The sequence below is a fragment of the Haliaeetus albicilla genome, chromosome Z (assembly GCF_947461875.1).
Source record: "Haliaeetus albicilla chromosome Z, bHalAlb1.1, whole genome shotgun sequence".
In the NCBI taxonomy this organism is placed as follows: Eukaryota; Metazoa; Chordata; class Aves; order Accipitriformes; family Accipitridae; genus Haliaeetus; species Haliaeetus albicilla.
Window position 1 is genome coordinate 21,643,150 of NC_091516.1, and position 23,803 is coordinate 21,666,952.

Sequence of the window (23,803 nt, forward strand, 5' to 3'; positions counted from 1 at the left end):
AGGAGCAGCTGAGGGAGCTGGGGCTGTTTAGTCTAGAAAAGAGGAGGCTGAGGGGAGACCTCGTTGTCTCTACAACTACCTGAAAGGGGGTTATAGTGAGGTGGGTGTTGGTCTCTTCTGTCAGGTGGCTGGAGGTAGGACAAGAGGAAATGGCCTCAAGTTGAGGCAAGGGAGATATAGGTCAGATGTTAGGAAAAATTTTTTTACTGAGAGGGTTGTCAGACATTGGAATGTCTGCCCAGGGAAGTGGTTGAGTCACCATCCCTGGAGGTATTCAAAAAGCAAGTAGACGGGCTACTTCAGGACATGGTTTAGTGGGCAGGTTGATGGTTGGACTCGATGATCTTGAAGGTCTTCTCCAACCTAAATGAGTCTATGATTCTATGATTAATTCTATTCAGATTTTTCTATCCAATTATTACCACAATGGCCACAAGCACTTTGACCTCTTACTGAATTCAGCTTGTACTTTGCTTAATTTTCCGAAAATTGAGGTTGAATTGTTTCAGTTTAGACACACAGAGAAATAACAATACCTTAAATTCAATTTAAGTGTTTGAAATTGAAGTTGAAGTCATGCTTTCTAGGAAGACCTAAGAGTAGATCCTTTGAAAGAGCTTTTTTTATTTTGCCTTGTACCTCTCTGATGCATTAATACCATCCTCATTTTTTTTATTAGTTAAATGTATTAAGTTACAGTCACCTAGGGATGAGATCTTTCATCTATTTTTTTGCCTATACAAGTAAACATGATGTGAGGGACTGTGCTGAGTTGCTGACTCACATTGCTGACTCACGGTGCTGCTGCCCCAATACCCTGCTGTTGTAGGGGAGTACGCACAAGACGTCCCCAAAGAAACCACCATACCCGTGCCTGCCAAGCTGTGCTTGCCCAATAGGGTAATGAGCTCTGTGGAAATGGGTGGACTTTTCCGAAAAATTGTGGGGACTGGGACAATAAGAGCACTGCGTGTTCCCCTCTCAAGAACGGAAGACCCGAACATGGAAAAACATCGGAAGGACTGTGACACCTGAAGGAGAGACACCTGGCTGGCAGCAGAGGAACCCGACCCTCCATCACCGGCATCGGAACTGACTCAGCGGGGTGTTGCTGGCTTTGTGGTGGTGGTAACTAGCCTTGCTACCTCTCTTCTGTTCACTTGCTTAGGTCTGCCTCTTTTTCTCCTTCCTCCCTCTGTTCTATCGCAGCTATTGGTTATTGTAGGGAATAAAAGTTGTAAGGTTGTACAGCATCTGACCTCGTTTGTGTCTTAATCTCGCTCTCGGGATCATTTAACAACCCTCCCCAATATTGGATCGGGACATTTTAATTGGCGTCACGGACAGGATCCCCAGAGATGAGAGTGCTGTACTAATTTGTCGTGGAACTTTTGTGTTAATGTGCAGTCTGTAACTTTAAGGTGTGTCCTTCTGAGAGCGAATAGGGGGGATTTGGATACTAAGGTGTGGCCCTCTCAGGATGTAACCCCCCTCCTTTGTGTTGGTCTGTAACTTTAAGGTGTGCCCTTCTGAGAGCGAACAGGGGGGACTTGGATTCTGAGGTGTGGCCCTTTCAGGAAGTAACCCCCCTCCTTTAAGTAAGTGTGTGGCTTTGAAGTTTCTGCTCTTAAGAGTGAGAAGGGGGGAATTCAGAACTATTGTGAGACCCTCTCAAGACGTTACCCCCTTCTAGTTGTGTTAATCTGTAATTGGATAGTGTGTCCTTCTGAGAGGGAGATCCTCTCAGAACGCAGACACCCTGATTTGTGTTAGAGAAAAATGGATGCTCGGGAAACTGTTGGTGTTTGTGATTCTGCGCCCTCACGGGTTGAAGGAATAGAGAAACTATATGATCTTTTAGAGGACTACCGATCTTGCCCCTCAGCTCAGGGACAAGACTGGGTGAGAAACCACTGGTTTCAACCACAGAGTGTGGTAGATAAGATAAGAGTCTTGCAGGAGAAAGCTAAGGTTAAAAAGGGGAAAGGAAAAGCAATAATTTGTGCGGTGCTGGGAGCGAGTCTGGCAGCCGCGATGGAAGAGAGAAAGCAAAAGTCTGGTCAAAGTGATATGATCAGGAGCCTGCAAGAACAATTGCAAGAAAGCAAACAGTTGTTAGAGGAGGAAAGGAACCTTGTTAAGGCTTTAACGAAAGAATTGAAGAGGCAACTTTCGAGAGAGGTGAATATAGAGGCGGAGGTAGAGACGCCGCCTGTGGAGAAAAGGACACAGCAAATCTATCCTCAGGGGGATTTGCAAAGGGCAAAAGAGACCGTAGAGAGCCCCCCCCCACATGTGTCCAGTGATTAAAACAGAGTATGTGTATGAGGATAGTAGCGATGACCGTCCTCAGGTTATCACTAAAGAAGCCCCATATACAGCAACTGAATTAACAAAATTGAGAAAAGGTTTTTCAAGGATGGCAAAGGAATCTGAGACGGAGTACATGTGGAGAGTGTCTTTGTCAGGAGGAGATGGAATCTTGTTGTCAGAGAAAGAAGCAGAAGGATATTGGGGTCCAGGTGTGTTTCTAACAACTGGCGATTACCGGGCCCCATGGTCATTGACTCAGAGAGCTGCGTACTGGGCTGGAGGGTTAAACCCCATGGAAAGGGGAGATCCCCTTGCCATAACCAGTACGGTGGATCAGCTAGTGGAAAGTGTTCAAAAGGCGGCATGTATCCAGATGATGTATGACCAGGAGCTCAAGCCCCATAGATGATGTATGACCAGGAGCTCAAGCCCCATCAGGGCTCCCCAGTGATGCTGCCTGTGGACCCAGAGAGGATGACTATTCTAATACGGGGGCTCCCCGACTCTCTGAGACCAATAGGGATCCAACTACGAGGGACAATTCTAAACACCCTCAATGGAGAAAGGATTATGTCCACTCTGGAGGGGAGAATGTCCCCTGACCATCGGCGGCCAGGGAGAAAAGTGTGGACATGGGGAGAGGTAGCTCAGGAGTTGATTGACTTTGGGAGAAAATTCGGCCCTGTTAGTGGATCATCTCAAAGAACTGGTAACACGATCGTACGGCAACTTAGTGGGCGGCAATTAGCCTCTGGAAGAGAGAAATCCCTAAGTCGACAGGGACTGTGGCAGCTAGGCCTTCAGAAAGGCATTCCCCGGGACTTGATGGATGGGCTCTCGAACCAAAGATTGGAGGAGCTTGTGCAGAATTGGTCAGGGCGAAAGGCCGTTTCCAAACCAAACCCTAGTGCCCCACCCTCGATAAACCTTGAGGATGAGCCGACTAAGGAGGAGAAGGTGGCGGGAAACTAGATCCTCCGCCCCCTGAAGGATGTTTGTTAGACAACTCACCTGCAATGCAAAAGGGGATTTACTGATTGCTATCTTTGTAGGACCAAAGAAAAGACCAGTGACCTTTTTAATTGATACTGGGGCACAAATTACCGCACTAAGGTGGACTGAAGCAGAACGATGTGGGATTTCGGCCCCATCTAAAAATCTGATTGTCTTAAATGCCTTTGGAAAAACACAATCAGTGCCCATGACTCCGGCAACACTATGGTTGCCAGGGGAGGAAAACCCTGTCAATACCATGGTGGCTGTAGGATCTTTCCAGATGAACCTTTTAGGTATAGATGTTTTGAAGGGTAGACAGTGGCGTGACACTCAGGGAAACTCATGGTCTTTTGGTGTCCCTCAGATTAGACACTTAGCCAAAACATCCAGCATGGAGGTGCGTCTATTGCAAGCAGCACCTGCCCTTCCCCCTTCCAAATTGACAAATGTTAAACCCTACCCAGTGCCTCTAGGAGCAAGAGAAGGAATCACGCCAGTTTTGGAGGATTTAAAGAAACAAGGGGTTGTAGTTCCTACTCACTCCCCCTTCAACTCCCCAGTACGGCCAGTCCGAAAACCAAACGGTAAATGGAGATTGACAGTAGATTACAGGAGGCTCAATGCCAATACAGGTCCACTAACAGCTGCTGTACCAAACATTGCTGAATTGATTGCTGCCATTCAGGAACAATCCCACCCTGTCATGGCAACAATCAATGTTAAGGATATGTTTTTTATGGTCCCTTTACAACCTGAGGACCAGGATCACTTTGCTTTCACCTGGGAAGGACAACAGTACACCTTTACACGACTGCCCCAAGGATACAAGCGCTCCCCCATGCTGGCTCACCATGCTCTAGCACAAGAGTTGGAAACAATTCTCATAAAAGCAGAGGTAAAGATCTATCAATATATAGATGATGTGCTCATAGGACAAAGGCAGATAGAAGAAGTTAGAGAAACCCAGAATGCCATCATCACCCATTTGGAAAGTATAGGGTTGACAATTCCACCTGAGAAGATCCAGACTCCTTCAAGTGAGGTAAAATTCTTAGGAATCTGGTGGAAGGGAGGCATGACGTGTATCCCACCCGATACCCTTTCCTCTCTTGAGCAGATTAAGATGCCAGAGTCAAAGAAAGACTTACAGCATGCACTAGGGTTGCTCGTATTCTGGAGGAAACACATTCCTGATTTCTCAATTATTGCTAGACCCCTCTATGACTTGTTGCGAAAGAGAGCTCAGTGGGAATGGACTCAGGTCCATGATGAGGCTTTACAGTTGTTGGTGCTTGAAGCGAATGCCTATCAGGCTCTTGGTCCCATTCACCCAACAGACCCAGTTCAAATTGAGTGGGGATTTGCCAAGACTGGACTGTCAATCCATTTGTGGCAAAAGGGTCCAGAGGGGCCTGTTCGGCCCATTGGGTTTTATTCTCGTAGCTTTAAAGATGCTGAAAAAAGGTACACGACTTGGGAAAAGGGTCTATTTGTAGTTAGTTTAGCTTTGAGAGAAGCCGAACGGACTATCCGGCAACAATCTATAGTGCTCAGAGGTCCATTTAAAGTGATCAAAGCAGTTTTGGCAGGAACTCCACCCCCTGACGGGGTGGCCCAGAGAGCCTCTGTGCGAAAGTGGTATGCACAAATAGAACACTACTGTGAAATCTTTTCTGTATCAGAAGGAGCCGCAAAAGTGTTAAATATACAAGATGAGGTAAACCCAGATAGAGACACCTCCGAGCTTTTGCCTGTAATAGAATTAGCTCCTCCGTTTTCTGGACAATTGCAAAATGTCTGGTTCACGGATGCCTCGTCAAAGCGAGAGGGAAAAGTCTGGAAATATCGAGCTGCGGCACTTCGAGTAGATACCAAGGAACAGATCATTACCGAAGGAATAGGTAGTGCACAAGTAGGAGAACTAATTGCTGTGTGGAGCGTCTTCCAGCACGAGGCTCAATCTGCTTCTTCTGTCTATATCTATACTGACTCTTATGCTGTGTTTAAAGGCTGCACTGAATGGCTTCCATTCTGGGAACAAAACGGGTGGGAGGTCAATAGGATACCTGTACGGCAAAAAGAAAAATGGCAAGATATTCTCACCATTGCCAGACAAGGAAAATTTGCAGTAGCATGGGTAGCATCTCACCAACCAGATGATGCCCCGGTGAGCCAATGGAATGCTAAAGTGGATGAACTGGCCCGGCTAGCTCTCCTGCAAAGCACCCAGATAGTGGAAAATTGGGAACGCCTGTTAGAATGGCTACATGTAAAACGGAAACATTCAGGAGCTAAAGACCTCTATTGTGAAGCACACGCTCGAGGGTGGCCAGTTACCAGGGAAGAATGTAAAACTTGCGTGTCCTCCTGCGAGCAGTCCGTTTGGACAGACACCCGCTGGAGGGTGACCCCCTGCATTTGAGAGAGGGAAAAGGCCTATGGGAGGCTTGGCAGATTGATTATATCGGTCCCTTTCGGAGGTCAGAGGGAAAATACTACATACTGGTAGGTGTGGAGATAGTATCTGGACTAGTGCAAGCTAAAGCGTGTGCTAAGGCAACAGGAGAAAGCACAATAAAAGCTCTAAAAGAATGGTTTGGAATTTTCCCCAAGCCACAATCAATCCAATCAGATAACGGCTCACATTTCACAGCCAAAGTAGTCCGGGAATGGGCAACCCAGGAGGGAATTTCGTGGGTGTTCCATACCCCGTATTACCCACAAGCAAATGGAATTGTGGAAAGAACAAATGGTCTGCTAAAACGCTTTCTCAAACCGCACAAGCCAGGATGGACTGAGAGAGTGTGGGATGCAGTGACCAGTGTTAATAGTCACTGGGGAGTAAATGGATGTCCAAAGATCACAGCATTCTGCCCAAAAGCTCCAACAATCATGCCAGCCCCGCATGGTCCTGACCACCCCAGCAACCCATCTCATTTCCCAGGACAACCTGTCCTGGTTGAACTTCCCACAGTGGGCACCGTGCCTCTGGTATTGGACACACCCCTTAACAAATATACCTGGAAGGCCAAAGATGCCTGTGGAAAAATTCATCAGATTCATACTAGATGGATTGTCCCTTCTTTCTAACCCGAGAAGCGAATTTGGTTTTGTTTCACTTTCAGGGAGAAGCAAGCAACACAGACGTACCCACAGAAGAAGAGAAGCAGACACGATGTTATTCGTAATTATGTTATGTTGGGGATTTATCTATGAGGGTGAAGGGAAACCAATTCCCCCACCTCCCTTTATCCCATATGAACCCTTTAAGGACAATGAATTTGTCCTGTTAGCAAAAGCTGTAAGCCAAGCCTTTAATCTGAGTCATTGTTGGGTTTGTGGAGGACCTTTAGGGTTGTCAAGTTGGCCATGGACCTCCACGTCCCTCACTCCAGCACAAATTGTAAGCAATTACAGTGAAACTGACAGTACCACCTGGGACGATGGCGAAACATGGCCAATTCAATTTCCTACTGTGGGTAGATCTTGTTTAAATCGCACCCAGAAGGGAGGGGTCAATGTCGGAGAAAGCAGGTGTCAAAGGACACTCACACATCGATTGGTTAATAAAGAGGCAGGGGTTTACATATGGATGTGGCTGGATGAAACCGGACGCAGTAAAGCATTCAAAGGGTTTTGGTCGAACAAAAATGAAACCTTCTCTTTCCGATGGTCTAGAAGCCACGTTTATCATCAAATTTGTAAGTGGAAGAACCATACTGGTGCCTGGTATTGTACCGGCCAGACAAACAGCAACAACAGACCAACTGAATTTTACAGTCCTTTGGGAAATGAGAACACAACTTATTTCCAATTCCCAAAGACTGCAGATGGACCATTTGCTAACGGTGCCAAAGCCAAAAAGGGCCATTATTGGATTTGTGGACATACTGCCTACAAACAACTACCAGCGAATTGGTCAGGGATTTGTTATATAGGGTTTATCCGACCTCTGTTTTTCCTTCTTCCAGAGACGGGTGGCCCTCGATTGGGAGTGAGACTATATGATAATTTGGGAAACGAAAGGATTGCACGTAGCAAGCGAGGTGTTGACGTTAAAATAGGAGGAACACAAAGGTGGGGGGAAGATGAGTGGCCCCCTGAAAGAATAACTGAGCATTATGGGCCTGCCACTTGGAATCCCAGTGAACCAATATCAGGGGCACGAGAACCGATTTATAATTTGAACCGCATAATTCGATTGCAAGCAGTTTTAGAAATTATTACCAATAAAACTGCTAATGCTATAGACCTTTTAACCCAACAATCTCGACAGATGCATGCTGCAATCCTTCAACACCGTATGGTTTTGGATTATTTACTAGCTGAAGAGGGAGGAGTATGTGGGAAATTAAATGTTTCTAATTGTTGTTTAGAAATAGACGACGTAGGTGAAGTAGTTCTTCAGCTGACCTCAGATATCAGGAAACTAGCCCATGTCCCCGTTCAAACATGGAACGGATGGAATGGCAATCTATGGTCTTGGTTACCTGGAGCATCATGGGTGAAACAGCTTCTGTTTTACCTGTTATGTGCATTTGTTGCTTTGATGTTTGTGCCATGTGCTATTCCCTGTTTTATTCAATTAATCCAACACGTTGTATCTAACATGCAATTTGTATCTGCTGCTTCACCTGACGGTGTAAACCAGATTCATGTCGTTCGCCAATCAAAGCACGCGACTGTATCAAATTTTTAGGCACATGCGCTCTGGGCTGGGGGCGTGGAACCGGGTAAACGCCCCTTCTCACTCTGGTTAGTCACACCATCAGTTTTAGCTCCGTAATTAGCCAAAATGTATACCCTTCTTATACTCTACTTTGTGGCAGTTGTTTTGTGGTCTTTTTCGGTATGTATGTGTTTGGCTTGTAAGTGTACTGGGTGGCTTTGGAACTTTGTGGCAGCTATTTTGTTGGCCTTTGCTGTATTTTTCTTTATGGTATGCATGTATTGGTCTTGTAAGGGTCCGGGTAAACCATCTTGTAACTGTACTTGTTCGTGTGGACAACCACCCTCTCCCCCTCCCTGTTCCGGAAGACCAGGAACACCTTCCTAGGCCCGACCGGGGACACGTTTTAGTAAATATTGTTATCACCATTGCTATCTTAAGATGTGTTTTAGTAGAATAGTGGTTAATCATTGTTATGTAGGACTACTGTCCATTTACCTTTGTTCAAATTTGGGAGAAAAGCTTCTAGGTCTAAACTGCGCATGTACCTTAGGATAAGGGGGCATAGAGAACAGCTTTTCCGCCGCGCATGCGGACTCTAACGCCGGCAAACCGCGTGGACCGCTAGAGCTGAGACCATTTTATAGCATACCGCCGGCAAAATGACGGAGTATGACTATGTGTTTGCGTTGATTCCAATTTATTACATAGCCTTTGCTTTAATAATGGTTATCTTAATAGTTCTTTTAATACTTCTCTTTTGTCCTTGTAGCTGTTCACCATGCAAACGGTCGCCATGTTCTGTTATTGACTCTTTGTAACCCTGAGATATGCTTTAATATTGTAGAGTTAGTCAAATTTATAATAGTTAACTGTTCTGATATGCTAAGTAGATGTTATTTGTTATTAGGTGCTGTTGTTTAACCTACTTAGAAATATTATAAGTAAGATAATTGTTATGATATTGTTGTTCGTCCATATTGTTGCTTAATATAGAAGTACTGTAGTAACATAGAATAAGCCTCGAAAAGTCAAATCATCTTATTTTAACCTTTGGTTTTTTGTTTTTGCTGTACTATGGACATTTGTTAACTTGGTTATATCGTTGTAGCATGCACTTTTTCTCTCCTTCTCTCTCTACACCTTTACTTTCTATGCCACCATGAGGACAGCAATGTCGAGCCACGGGGTGGATGTGAGGGACTGTGCTGAAGTGCTGACTCACATTGCTGACTCACGGTGCTGCTGCCTGATGTGAGGGACTGTGCTGAAGTGCTGACCCACATTGCTGACTCACGGTGCTGCTAACTCACGGTGCTGCTGCCCCAATACCCTGCTGTTGTAGGGGAGTACGCACAAGACGTCCCCAAAGAAACCACCATACCCGCGCCTGCCAAGCTGTGCTTGCCCAATAGGGTAATGAGCTCTGTGGAAATGGGTGGACTTTTCCGAAAAATTGTGGGGACTGGGACAATAAGAGCACTGCGTGTTCCCCTCTCAAGAACGGAAGACCCGAACATGGAAAAACATCGGAAGGACTGTGACACCTGAAGGAGAGACACCTGGCTGGCAGCAGAGGAACCCGACCCTCCATCACCGGCATCGGAACCGACTCAGCGGGATGTTGCTGGCTTCATGGTGGTGGTAACTAGCCTTGCTACCTCTCTTCCGTTCATTTGCTTAGGTCTGCCTCTTTTTCTCTTCCTCCCTCTGTTCTATCCCAGCTATTGGTTATTGTAGGGAATAAAAGTTGTAAGGTTGTACAGCATCTGACCTCGTTTGTGTCTTAATCTCACTCTCGGGATCATTTAACAACCCTCCCCAATACTGGATCGGGACACATGAAGAATTAATTGTTGAAGAACTGCCTAGAGAATTAGCAAGAGATGCTTCTTAGATCTTCTGTAATTCATTGCTCCAACATAAATAGATTTCTTGCTTTATTTTCTACTCTTGCACTTACTATGCTTTGCTTTTTATTTTTGCAAATCCATGCATGCATGGCAAGCCATACTTTCCACATGCTGTCATTCATAATTTTAAGCATGTTATCTGTCTTCTAAACTGTAGTATAAAGGTCAGAGTTTAGATATTACAGCTCAGCATGTGGATCTGGCCCTGACCTAGATTCAAACTCCAATGGAAATAATGAGGGAATTTTTTTATGTGCAAGCAAAACAAGTTTTTGTTTGCTGCTGGACTCTGGGGAGTTTTCTGAAGACAAATACAGAGCTATAATCGCTGTCATTGGCAGTGAAGGGAGGGAAAAGAGAGGGGAGGAAGGAGAAGTATATGTATTTAGCTGAAAGGATTGGAACATCAGGGATTGTGAAGCAAAACCTTTTAGTGCTGACAACTTTTAGGTCCTTTCTTCTTTTCCATGGAATTGTGTGTGTGTGTGTTTGAGTGTTTGTGTGTGAGAGTCTCTGTTTTTATAACAGAAAGACTTGGTCTAGGGAAAAAAACACAAAAAACTTGTTCAGATTTAATCTGAAATGGTTTACATAGCAGCACTACTTTGTATATCTGTTTCATAACAACAATGAAAGAGTGTCAAGGTTTGCATACAGCTGGTTTTCTGGGTCAGCAAAGAACTGAAGAAGACCTAAAAGTTTATCAAGGCAGAACGTATTCATCCTAGAGTACAGAGGATTCAGCTTGCTGCAAACAGTCAGAAAAGCTGACAACATTATCATCTCTGTAATGATAAGAAGCAGCTGGCTATATGAAAGTATTTTTTTAGTGGTGGTTTGAAAAAATGCCTCATAGAGCCAGAAATCTTATAAATCTGTAAGAGATGTTCTCTGTACTTATTTTATCCAGTCATATGATTGGTGACCATTTTCTGTACACCATAGGGAGTCTAAAAAAGGAGCCTTTATTTACTCTGAAACAAAACCAGACACTGCTTATGACAGTGAGAAAAATAAGAGATTCACATTTTACACAGAGCACATTTGCACATACTATACCGTCATGTCTTCAGAGTGTGTATGTTCACAAAGTATGCTATCATTTAGGATTGCCCTATGTTTTCTTTTATAAGGCTTTATTTAGTTTCTTAAACTATTCAGTTGGAATTTTTTCACAGCAGTTAGTGCTGTTCTTGGGTTTTCATAGCAGTTTAAATAAGATGTTTCATCCCATCATGGTTTAAGCCCAGCCAGCAACAAAGCACCATGAAGGCACTCGCTCGCTTCTCCCTCCTGGCCCCAGTGAGATGAGGAGGAAATACAAAGGCAGGTTCGTGAGTCAAGACAAGGACAGGGAGGGATCACTCACCACTTATGGCCATGGGCAAAAAGCAGGCTTAACTTGGGGAAAAAAACAAAATTAATCTAATTTACTACCAATCAAATCAAAACAAGGATAATGAGAAGTAAAACCAAACCTTAGAACACCTTCCCCCAACCCCTCCCTCCTTCCTGGGCTCAACTCCACTCCCAGTTTTCTCTGCCTCCTCCCCCAGCAGTGCAGGGGGACAGGGAATGGGGTTTGGGGTCAGTTCATCACACATTGTCTCTGTCACTCCTTCCTTCTCAGGGGTAGAACTCCTCACTCTTCCCCTGCTCCAGCATGGGGTCCCTCCCACGGCAGACAGTCCTTCACAAACTTCTCCTGCATGAGTCCTTTCCACAATCTGCAGCCCTTCAGTCACAAACTGCTCCATCATGGGCTTTCCCACAGAGTCATGGCCGTCTTCAGGGGCCTCTGCTCACCCACTCCCCTCCATGGGCTGGCGGGGAACAGCCTGCCATCTGACCATGGGCTGCAGGGGCATCCCCTCCTCTGGCACACCTTCTCCCCTCCTTCTGCACTGACCTCGGTGTCTGCAGAGGTGTTTCTCTCACATTCCACTCCCCTCTTCACTGCAGGTTTCCCCTAATTATATCTGTTATCCCAGAGGTGCTACCTCCGTCGCTTATGGGCTCAGCCTCAGTCAAGACTTGGAGCAAGGGAAGCTTCTAGCAGTTTTTCACACAATCCACCCCTGCAGCCCCTTCCCCACTACCAAAACCCCACCATACAAACCCAAAACACATCCACATCAAATAAGAAAGTTAAAAGGAACATGGTTTCGCTCACATTCAAACATTCTAATGCTCATTTCATTGGGAAAAGCTACGGGTTTTGCACTGAAAAGCTTTAATCTGATGGTGGAGTCATCCGCCAGTTAATGCAGTCGGCAGACAATCCCACTGAGATATGATGGAGAAAACTCTAGGCCTTTCCTTGAGATACTAAGCAAACATAACCCATAAATATATGCTTGCATAGAATTTGATTCCTTTTTAGAGACCAAACTCTCTTAAGTTTGCATCTCCTGAGCCTGCTTCATTCTGTCATGCAGATCACCTACACACTTTGTAGATGGAGAGTAAATAACATGCTACAGGATAAACTTAGGAAAGAGGAAGAGATAGAGGGTTATTAATGGAAAGAACAAGAAAGGGCAAGGAATGGCAGAGAGACAAAAGTATAAAAAGTATAAAAAGCAAAAAATAGTATAAAAAGCAAAGGGGCAGAAGAAAGTGTGTCACTGTGGGACTGGGCATAGATATTGCATATTCCTGATTTATCATTACTTACTAGCTACCATAAGCCAGTAAGAAAAAAAATGGTGGCCTGTCATTGTTGTTTCATTGTCATTATTAGTTTATATTTTGTTTGCTGGCTATATTTGTCATTCAAGCACAAAATCCAAACTTGCTGTGGTCATCTTATTTTCATACATTTGCATACATAAAGAGTTCCAAAGAGATTTTAGATAGTTTCTGTGTTCATTCAAGAAGCTAGTCAAGAAGTATCTGAATGAAAAAAAGAAAACTGTAATAGACCAAAACAGATATGTGAAATAAATACAAAATTATTTTTTGTGAAATGCAAAATTAAGCACATAATAAATGTTTGAGCAAAGATGGCACTGACAATGGCTATTTTCCACATGCTTCTAGAGAGATTGTGTCTGGCTCTGGGTTCCACAAATTGTCAACTTCTGTCTTTCCTAGCTGCTTTGACCCTTTGACATATACTGCCTCCACAGCCCATGTGATTGACATTTTCAAGTGCAATTAAGTGGGCTCAGAGTATCACCTTATTGAAGTCATTTTAAAAAGAGAAATTTGTCTTAATTAGTGTCTTAGAGAATAAATACTTCGTAAGTACTGGGCCATTGATGTCCTTTAATCTCTGTCACTTTTGGATCATAGGTTGGTGATTGACTTTTGCAAGGGGCAGAGGAGGAAATAGATTTATTCTTTTCTTTGAAGAAATCTAAAAAAAAATAGAAATAGAGGTGCTTTTGATTTATAAATTTCACCATGGCTGGACTTAAAAAAAAAAAAAAAAAAAAAAAGATTAGTAGCAAAATAATGCAGCTGCAATTTGAACACATTTTTTCTAGCAATATTGCTACGCATATAGCAAGGGGGAAGGAGAGAACATTCTTTGCAGATCCTGCATTATTGATAGTTTCCTTCAATGGGGTGCTGGATGGATTTTTATTTTTCAAAGCCACTGCTGCATTTCTGTTTTGACAAGATCTATGTGACTGAGTTAAAAAGTTTAATTTGATTGAAAGTGAGTGCAATAAAGTTTTTAATTTGTCAACATCTTGACTGCTTATACTTGATTTCATCCCATTCATTCATATGGGTGTATTATCTTCATCAACATTTTATGACATCAAGATTTATTTCTTTTCATTGCTCCAGCAATTGCAACGTAAATTATCATTAAAGTCCAACTAGTGCACAGGATAAAATCTTCTTTTAGTAGTAATCTATGTTTTATTAACAGCTATAGTTTCAGTGAGAGGAATAAATTACATTTATTTTAACTTCTATATCAGATGATTTCCTGATGGTTTTGGCATCACAGTCAGCTTTTCTACTATGTTATTCACATCAGCACAATAAAACAATACTTAAATATCTGTAAGGTTATTATCAAATAAACTTTGCTGGTTTATGTAATCTTTAAAATTAAAATTTATATTCAATTATTCTTTGGAGAATGCTGATGCTCCAGCACAAAATGTCTATCTAACAAATAACAATATTTGAAAACCTTCAGGAAGAAAGACTGGATATCTGAGTCAGGTTTGGGACTCACTGAAGGGAGATGATGCAGTTGCAGACGGTCTTGGACATTCCTAAATGAACGTTTTCATTGCATAAGTTATTCTACGCATTATAGTCATAAATGTAGTTAGCAACTAGTAAGCATAACAAATTTTGGGGTAGTAGCCTAAATAATTTAATACATCAACTCTAATTTGGGCATTAATGCCATGCATAAATTCACCTGTAATCAGGAACAACAAAAGTCAACATATTGAGCAAGAGACAGCATCAGGAAAGCAGTGCAAGGTAGTGTCTTGTCCTTCATGCAAGTTTTGGAATTAAACACATAAAACTGAGCTACAGTGAAGTGCTTTTCACTAGTTTGAAGTTAAAAAAAATCTAGGTTTTTAATTAAAAAAAAAAGAAGAGGGCAATCCTTTAAAAAAAAAAAAGTGTGGATTAGAACATGGAAGCTGCTTCTATTCTGATGGCCAGTGACTATAGGATTTGCCTAAAGAGTCTAGATTGTACCCTTCATTCTGTGTGAGGAGAAGAGAATTCCCATTTCCTTTTATCCACAGACCAGCTGAACACCGCAGTATAGGACATTCTGCCCTGAGGCTTTTGAACTCATGTCTACTTAAAGTCTTGCAATATTTTTGGTACATTTAATACCAGCTGGGCAAGAGAAAGAAAATAAAATCTTAACTTTGTATGATAATCGTTAGTGGTTAAGAAGCTGATCTTTAAGAACAAGTTTTGCTAATATTTTCATAATTTAACTTAAAATGCTTAAATATTAATTGGGTAGGGGACTGAAGTATAGGTCTCTCTCATCCAGGTGAATGTCCTAGTAAGTAGACTTAAAAAACTATTTTTCTGTCTCTCAGTCAGGAAATACTTAAGTCTGTCATTTAAGGTACAGTAGGGCTAAAGGATGGAGCTAAAGTCCTCATCAGAATATTTTATTTTCCTTTGGTTCTCAGTTCTTAAATACTGGACTATATCATCTGAGTTCTTCTCATGATTCCACCTCTCTGCATTTGTATGCAGATTCTGAGCTGGAAAACAGTGAAATAAATGTGCAAATTAGGCATTCAGTGTTCTTACTGACTACTGTGGAGCTTTGTTCAGTTTCGAAGTTATGCAAGCTATAAAAGCCAATGCTGAACTGGGCCTGTGGAATAGAATAGCCCAATGTCAGCATTTAAACCTCCTATTTAATTTTTCAAAGATTTCAATATATAAAATCATCACTGATTTTGGAAGCCCTATGTGACATTTGTGTCTCAGTGTAGAAAAAGGAAAAAAGGAATCCAAAGAATGTAAGAAGTAAGGATTATTTTCAGTCAAATACCATCTCATATCTCTCCACTTTCCATTACAACCTGTTTTCTGATACTAAAATTTTAATGATTTGTTGTGGTTTAACCCCAGCCAGCCAAAACCAGGACGTGGTTACCAACAAAGGAGTATGGGTATTTTTTATTTCCATCTTCTCTTTTTTTTTTTTCCCCCAGTAATATTGTTCTCATTTGCCACATATGCTACTCATGTTAGCTATTTCTGTAGGTAATTTAAAAGCCTTTTACTACATCTTCATTCACTCTTTTTTTCCTTTCCTCTGAACACACCACCCTCCACAATTTATAAAGATTACTAAATATATTTACTAATTTTTTTCTGCATATGCTTTATCACTGTTTTGATTCTGATTTTTTTGGTTTATCTAGTTTTTGCCCACTACCATACTGTAAATATATTTTCATGGGAAGCAAGGGGCATTTTTCTTTTCCCTATTGTTAATTTCTGCATTATCAATGCTCTCTCTTCACGTGGTTGCAGGTACAGATAGCAGAAGGCAGTGATAATCTTCCTACTATCCTGGTGTGTGAGCTTGCCCTGCTGATGGTTTTATCTCATCTACCTGGAGCCAAACTTTGTCACATTATTAGATCATTGTCTACTTACTTCCCTGTGGCAGGACAAATAAACACTGTCCACTGCCAGCCTCCATCTGTCAGAGTTTTTAGGATGGTTCTCTTGGAAAACCAGCAGACAGATTATATTTTATTTTGGAGCTGGAAGAAAGGGATATAATCAGTGTTTACTTTAAAATAATAAATAGCTTTATATTTGCTAACCTGATTTCTAGTAAAAAAACTTTCTTATTATTACTTTTTCTTCTTGCACTGATGAAACAAAGCTTAGTGTCAGCTAGTTCTCCAGTGTTCAATGACAGCCGTTAAAAGCAGAATTCTGAGATCAGATGGGATAGAGGCAAACTAAATGCTCTGTCATTTCCAGATAAGGTTTTTCACAGGCATTGCTGCACTCCCCTGAGATAATGTCTAAAGCCAACCATCAAGGATCCTTGATTGTTAAAATGAGAAAGAGCAAACTGGCTTGATAAAGATAAGATTATAGTGTCTCAGATGTGAAACCTAAAATAGAAGAACAAAATTAAATAAAGCAGAATCTGGCACAGAGGATTTTGAGGTTGAGTTAATGGTATGCTATCACTTTCGCTATGTTTAATACTCTTATGAGCTTAGTTGCACACAAAGTGTCAATTCCTTTCAAAACAACCTTTGTCACAATGCACCAGTTAATTTTTGATTTCAATATACAGTAATTATGCTGGCATACTGCAATAAAATTATTTGGTACACTCATCTGAAAATGCCACATTACACACATTTAAAGTTAGTCCTTTCACTGGTATGATCTCAAGATGCTCATTTGAAGATGGTAGCTGAACCAGGAATTGTAACATTATTTTCACATCCTAGGTAATATAGCCTGCAATTTTGCTTTCTGCCATCTACCGTTGCTAGAAAATTGGAAGATAATCTGTTCTCATTCAATGTAATTTGTGCTGCATTTGGACAGGTGCTATACATACACCACTAAAGACCAAAATTTACTTAATTTTTGCTAAAGAAAATGGGACAGCTACTAGAAGTGTTGCCTGTATATGCTGGAAGAACTTAAACTCCTTTTTCTTGCTGCAGCAGCCAACAAGGATAAAGGTTAGAAAATGAAACTATTAGTGTTAAATGAGAATATCTTAAAACTGTTGTTTGCTTAAATTTTTATTAAAATGGTTTATAGGAAGAAGTGGTTTAAAGAATATCTTATTTATTCTAGAAAAAAAAAAGAACTATGTATTTAAATTGTTTTAAAATATTGTTTCAAATGTGTGAAATGAGAAAAAATTACTTTATAATATTAGTAACTATTTGTATGAAAGAAGGAATTAAATATATTTAAAGAGATAAGCACCTGAAATACAAAATAAAGCTGTTGGAAATTTCCAAAACAAGTGCTTTACCTTGATCTCATTGACCAGTTTGCTTTTCCTTTATGTTAACTTAAAAAAAATAAAATCATATTCATACATAATTTGAGGCCAGAAAAGTATATCAAAACCATTTCTATCCTAATCTAACTGATAGTATTTTATCATCTCAGGAATATTGATATTGAGAGTTTACTATTCTATCTCAAAGATAATATCCTGAACTTTTTGATGTTAAAGATCTACTAAGCAAAGAAGATGCTAAATTAATTTCATTTTCTATTATAATCCCAAGCTTATTCAATCTTTACCTTGCACATCCTAAAAGAATCGGAAAGCAAAAAATAAACAGATGTGTCATAAGAAACAAACAAATGAAAAGTCCTGATGAGAAAAAGCAGCTTCTTTAAATCTATGGACTTCTGTCTCTTTCTGTGCAGCTGAACAGCTTTGGTTCATGTGTGCATAGAAAGGAACACCTAATTTTCTCTAGGAAAGAAGCAGCAGTATTTTGGTAATTCCCATTGCTTAGTAGTGTTAATTGTGTAAATTCTTACTGTTTTCCAACTGCATCATACAGTTCCCTGGATTTACCTAGCTTTAAATAAAAGTAGCTGTGAGAAATGGTAGAAAGATTCAATGTTTACTCATTTCTGCAAACCAAATTTCCACATACCTCCATTTATCTCTTAGCATGTAACTCAGGTTTAAATCCTTAGCATAAGGGGCTACTCAGGTAGCCAAGGTCAGACCCTGGTGCTGCCACAGCTGGTAAGGGGATATGGCTAAACACTCTCTAATTCTTGCATCAAAATTCTATCTCTGTAACCACAGCAATACAGCCTTCCCTCCCCACAGGTGCTGTAAAAAGGCTTGTTAATTAGTCATCAATACCTGTCAAATTGTTAAACAAACAGCAAACACCCAATGGTAACAGTACTGAGCTAAGGCATTGCTGATGAGCCCCTGACTTCAGTAACTTATTTGAAATTTGAACATGTTTTCCTCCACTGAAGTCCTGTGGCAGAGTTTCTGTTCCCTGACTGTATAATCAAGTGATTAGAGGTGGAGAAGTCCTGACTGAAGCATTCTTCAGTGAACATTCAGCTGTGCTGAAAGCCAGAAAATGTTTGCATTTCACCACAGACCCAAGGTCATCAGTTACAACTTGGTAACACAAATCACTGTATGGATGCAGTGAATGAATTAGCTTTAAAATCTGCTGGGGAAAGAAAGGAAGGGATCTTTGCCAAATACTTTTTTTTTCAAGCCACTTCAGAAATGCAACAGGAAGCTGCCTTTTACTTATTGATGCTGGGGGAAAAGAAAAAGTCTGCCAAATGGCAGACTGACAATATACACTTCTGGCACTCTTTTGCCCCTTTTGAAAGTGTGTTTCCAAGTAAAATCCAAATCCGTACCTACCATTGTAGCGGTTATTATATGAACACCAATAGCAGATGAAGCTGAATTTTTACAGGTTGGGAGCCTGGGCACTTCCTCAGACACTTAACACAAACATATCACACTGTACAAGTGTGAATTCATCATTAAGTTGTGCTAAAATGTTTGGTGATGCTTGCAAGAAAGATGGTGCGTCATGCTAAGTTGTGTTACAGTTGAGTTTGAAAGCCATTGAAAGGACTTTCTTTCTGTTCAGACAGTGTAAAAAAATCACAGTGTTCAGTAAGCATCTAATGTCTCACTCCTGGTGGCATGATTACTGGTGTGCTCTTCAAACTGTGTTTTACTGGTAAGGCCTGAGTCTTCCACATGGAACGCACTATCCAGATGTATAATTGCTATTTGAATGAATTGGTTTTGCTAAGCACAATAGGACTGGAGACATCTGGGCCCTAATCTGAAAACCATTGGGGTCAGTGGGAATCGTTCCAGTGACTGCAGCAGTCTTTGTGTCAGCCGCTTGATGAAATCTTGATTTGAAATATATCTGTCTGCATTGCTGATTTTTAAATTGGTCTTTTTGAAGGAAAGGGAATTACTAATAGCTTGCCTTGCGCTTGTGGCTAGTGACTGTGCTAAAAATGTCTTCTCACACAGATATTTCATAAAAATGCCATGAAGAGAACACCTGCAATTATTGTTGGTGAAGTATTATGTGGCTGACAACTTTTATAGACTCCAGCTAGAATAAAGCAAACTAAAAGACCCAGAAAAGCATAACTGCATAATGTAGTTCATGACATTTGGGTTTTTCATGTCAGTGTCTCAGACCCGGACACAAAAATATTTTAATAATTGCAAAAAGAAATATCATCCCTGTTTGTAGACTGCACACATTTAGGAAAAAAAAATGCAGCTGATGTTTTTATAATAGTTACCCAGGAACATTGTGACAAATTGGAAAGACATTGAGATGATTACTTACCAAGTGATTTCTTGGATGCTACGTATGACAAAACAGGAGAACACCAGAAAAAAAACACAAGTGCATATATATTTTTACAACAATGTGTTCCTGAAGTTATTACAGAGAGAATAATATCTTAATCTCAGGTTTTGCATATATCTGATTAGAATCAGTTACCTTTCACTTGTTTTGGAGAGAAGTCCATTCCATAAGCTGTCTCAATGATTTTGATAGGTTGTCAGAAAGCCTAAGTGCACAGGAATGCCATCTTAACTGCTATGTGAGTGAATAGTGTCCACACTGATAAATATATCATCTTCACATTGGCATATTTAGAGAGGGGAGCTTTTAATGAGAAGGGGAAGAGGAAAAATATTCCTAATGGGTAAAATCTTAGAATATGTAAAGTAGTGCATGAAGGAAAACACAGACATAGTTTCCCCACAGAGACTGTTGAAAGGATGGGGAGAAACTTAGCAGTTATAAATATGTGATTAGTTTAAAGATTTGTTTGTGGCAATCAAGTGTATGCCAATACAGGATGAAGATGTCTAATTCTAGGTCAGGTTTAATGGATATAGTTGATGATTGTTTTTTCTCATGTTTGCATTACCTATAAAAAAAATCTTTCATATTCCTGTCAAAATGAAATATTTCAGAATCTTAATGATAGCATTGCTAATGTTCTTCTGTGAAAATATATCACGTGCAAATCTTCCTCCACACTCTTCATGCCTAAAAGTGTCACTCCCAGGCACAAATTCATAACAGATCATAGCCTTCCCTCCCTCACCTTCCAAACACTTCCCTGCCAATTAATTAGGCCCAGTAGCATACTATCACAGGCCATTTGGTTGCTTCTATCTCCAAGTAAGAAACATGACATTAAGATTCCTTACTTTTCATATTTGTTTTCATTTACCATACCCTGGTATTAGGTAATTTATGCACGTTTGTGAAGAAGGAATGCCTTCACTATGTCTGTGGATCTTCACGGGTATCTCAGTAGGAATCTAAGGTAATATACACCATGAAATGGGTGCCTTTTTCATTACATGATATTCCTCAACCACAGCCAGTAGAACAAGCTGTTTTATTCCTGTGTCAGGTTTATACATGCAGAAGGGTTCACAATAAACAGGTGGACTTCTTAGTTGAGTTAGGTAAAAGCAAGGACCTGGATCAACTTTCTTCACCAAGGAAAGGAAGGAATATGATATGAGATGTGGCTCCACAATGTGTAGGCAAAACTACTTGTGGTTTAACCCCAGTCAGCAACTAAGCACCATGCAGCTGCTCAGTCACTACCCCCCCACACACCCAGTGGGATGGGGGAGAAAACTGGGAAAAGTAGTCAAACTGGTGGATTGAGATAAGAAGGGTTTAATAGAACAAAAGAGAGGAAACTAATAATGATAACAATAACACTAATAAATTGATAATAGTAATAATAAAAGGATTGGAATATACAAGTGATGTACAATGCAATTGCTTACCACCCGCCGACCAACGCCCCGTTAGTCCCCAAGCCACAATCCCCCTGTCCCCGCTCCCCCCAGTTTGTATACTAGACATGACATCACATGGTATGGAATACCCCGTTGGCCACTTTCGGTCAGCTGCCCTGGCTGTGTCCCCTCCCAACTTCTTGTGTCCCTCCAGCTTTCTTGCTGGCTGGGCATCAGAAGCTGAAAAATCCTTGACTTTAGACTAAACACTACTCAGCAACAACTGAAAACATCAGTGTGTTATCAACATTCTTCTCATACTGAACTCAAAAACATAGCACTGTACCAGCTACTAGGAGGACAATTCTATCCTAGCTGAAACCAGGACAGTATCCACCCCTTATTCTATACCATTGACATCATGCTCAGTTCCCATATCTTCAGTTACATCCCAGTCAATCATCATCACCACCTTTTCTGTCCCTTTGAGATATATAAACAATGAAATATATATATATATGTATACACACAGAGAGATATCATTCCTTTAGTTTATGGGTCATGTTCATAAAATGTTCGTTCAGTTCATTTAGTTCCCAACTCTGGGCTCCATCTGTCATACCAGTCTTTCTGGGCAGGAGGGGTGGTGCAAAGTCCTCTCAGTCAGCAGAGCAGGATTGGGCTTCAGTGCAGTGTGACAAGCAGGTGACATTGGACGCAGCAGGAGGATGGTGTGTACCATTGGACTGTTGTGTGCTGGAGTCAGTTCTGGTTCCATCACTCCTGCGCTTCACTCAGCTTTGTCACAGTTCATTCTTGCTTGATCTAAGTGAATCTTACTGTAGTACTATGGATATAGCATATAACAATTATAGTAATGATAACATACAGTAGCAGGGTTATACAGCAACTAATATCATACAGTTTAATTCTGGCTATTCTCACCCAAAATCAAATCCCCTTGAGGCACACATCGGACTTCTCCATCTTTTCGCATCAGCCACCAAATGCACCCAGGTCCTTGAGCAAAAGCAATCCCATGAATGGGTTTGCCTTTGCCTGAGGCAGGAGTAACCCAGACTGTCTTCCCTACCATATTTTTTATGTGCACTACAGGGACTTTATCCCCTTCTACAGTACGTAAAAGTTCTGACTGGGCAGGGCCATGCTGATTGGCAGGTCCTCTGGTGTTGACTAACCAGGTGGCTTTTGCTAAATGTGTATCCCACTGTTTGAAGATTCCACCCCCCATTGCTCTCAATGTAGTCTTTAACAGTCCATTATACCGTTCGATTTTCCCAGAGGCTGGTGCATGATAGGAGATATGATACACCTACTCAAAGCCATGCTCTTTGGCCCAGGTGTTTATGACGTTGTTTCAGAAATGAGTCCTATTGTCCGACTCAAGTCTTTCTGGGGTGCCATGTCATCACAAGACCTGCTTTTCAAGGCCCAGGATAGCATTCTGGGCGGTGGCATGGGGTACAGAATATGTTTCCAGCCATCTGGTGGTTTCTTCCCCCTTTGTAAGTACATGGCATTGCCTTGGCTAGTTTGTGGGAGTGTGATATAGTCAATCTGCCAGGCCTCCCCATATTTATATTTCAGCCATCGCCCTCCATACCACAGGGGCTTTAACCACTTGGCTTGCTTAATTGCAGCAGATGTTTCACATTCATGGATAACTTGTGCAATAGTATCCATGGTTAAGTCCACCCCTTGATTGCGAGCCCATCTATATGTTGCATCCCTTCCCTGATGGCCTGAGGTGTCATGGGCCTACCGAGCCATAAATAGCTCACCCTTACATTGCCAGTCCAAGTCCACCTGAGACACTTCAATCTTGGTTGCCTGACCCACCTGTTGGTTATTTTGATGTTCTTCAGTGATGTAGCTCTTGGTTATGTGAGCATCTATGTGATGTACTTTTACAACCAGATTCTCCAGTCAGGGTGCAGTGTCTTGCCACAGTGAGGCAGCCCAAATGGGTTTACCTCTGCGCTGCCAGTTGCTCTGCTTCCCTTGCTGTAACCACCCCCACAGGGCATTTGCCACCATCCATGAGTCAGTACAGAGATAGAGCAGTGGCCACCTTTCTCTTTCAGCAATGTCTAACACTAGCTGGATGGCTTTCACCTCTGCAAACTGACTCGATTCACCTTCTCCTTCAGCAGTTTCTGCAACTTGTCGTGTAGGACTCCATAGAGCAGTCTTCCACTTCCGATGCTTTCCCACAATGCAACAGGATCCGTCAGTGAACAGGGCATATTGCCTTTCATTTTCTGACAGTTTATTATACAGCGGGGCCTCTTCAGCATGTGTCACCTCCTCCTCTGGCAACATGCCAAAATCTTTGCCCTCTGGCCAGTCTGTGATCACTTCTAAAATTCCTGGGCAACTGGGGTTTCCTACACAAGCCCGTTGTGTGATCAGTGAGATCCGCTTACTCCATGTGGCATCAGTTGCATGATGTGTAGAGGAAACTTTCCCTTTGAACATCCAGCCCAGCACTGGCAGTCAGGGTGTTAAGAGGAGCTGTGTTTCAGTACCAACCACTTCTGAGGCAGCTTGAACTCCTTCATATGCTGCCAGTATCTCTTTTTCAGTTGGAGTATAGCAGGCCTCAGATCCTCTGTTTCC

At 41.7% G+C, this 23,803-nt stretch overlaps 1 protein-coding gene across 1 annotated transcript; it reads left to right on the forward strand.

Moving 5' to 3' along the window:
* The first annotated feature begins 1,736 nt into the window (after positions 1-1,736).
* Positions 1,737-3,285, forward strand: LOC138683819 (uncharacterized). The gene is given in 3 exon segments (XM_069776353.1): positions 1,737-2,279; positions 2,281-2,684; positions 2,717-3,285. Coding segments are annotated over 3 exon segments (1,473 nt in total). The 5' UTR covers positions 1,737-1,779.
* The last annotated feature ends 20,518 nt before the right edge of the window (positions 3,286-23,803 follow it).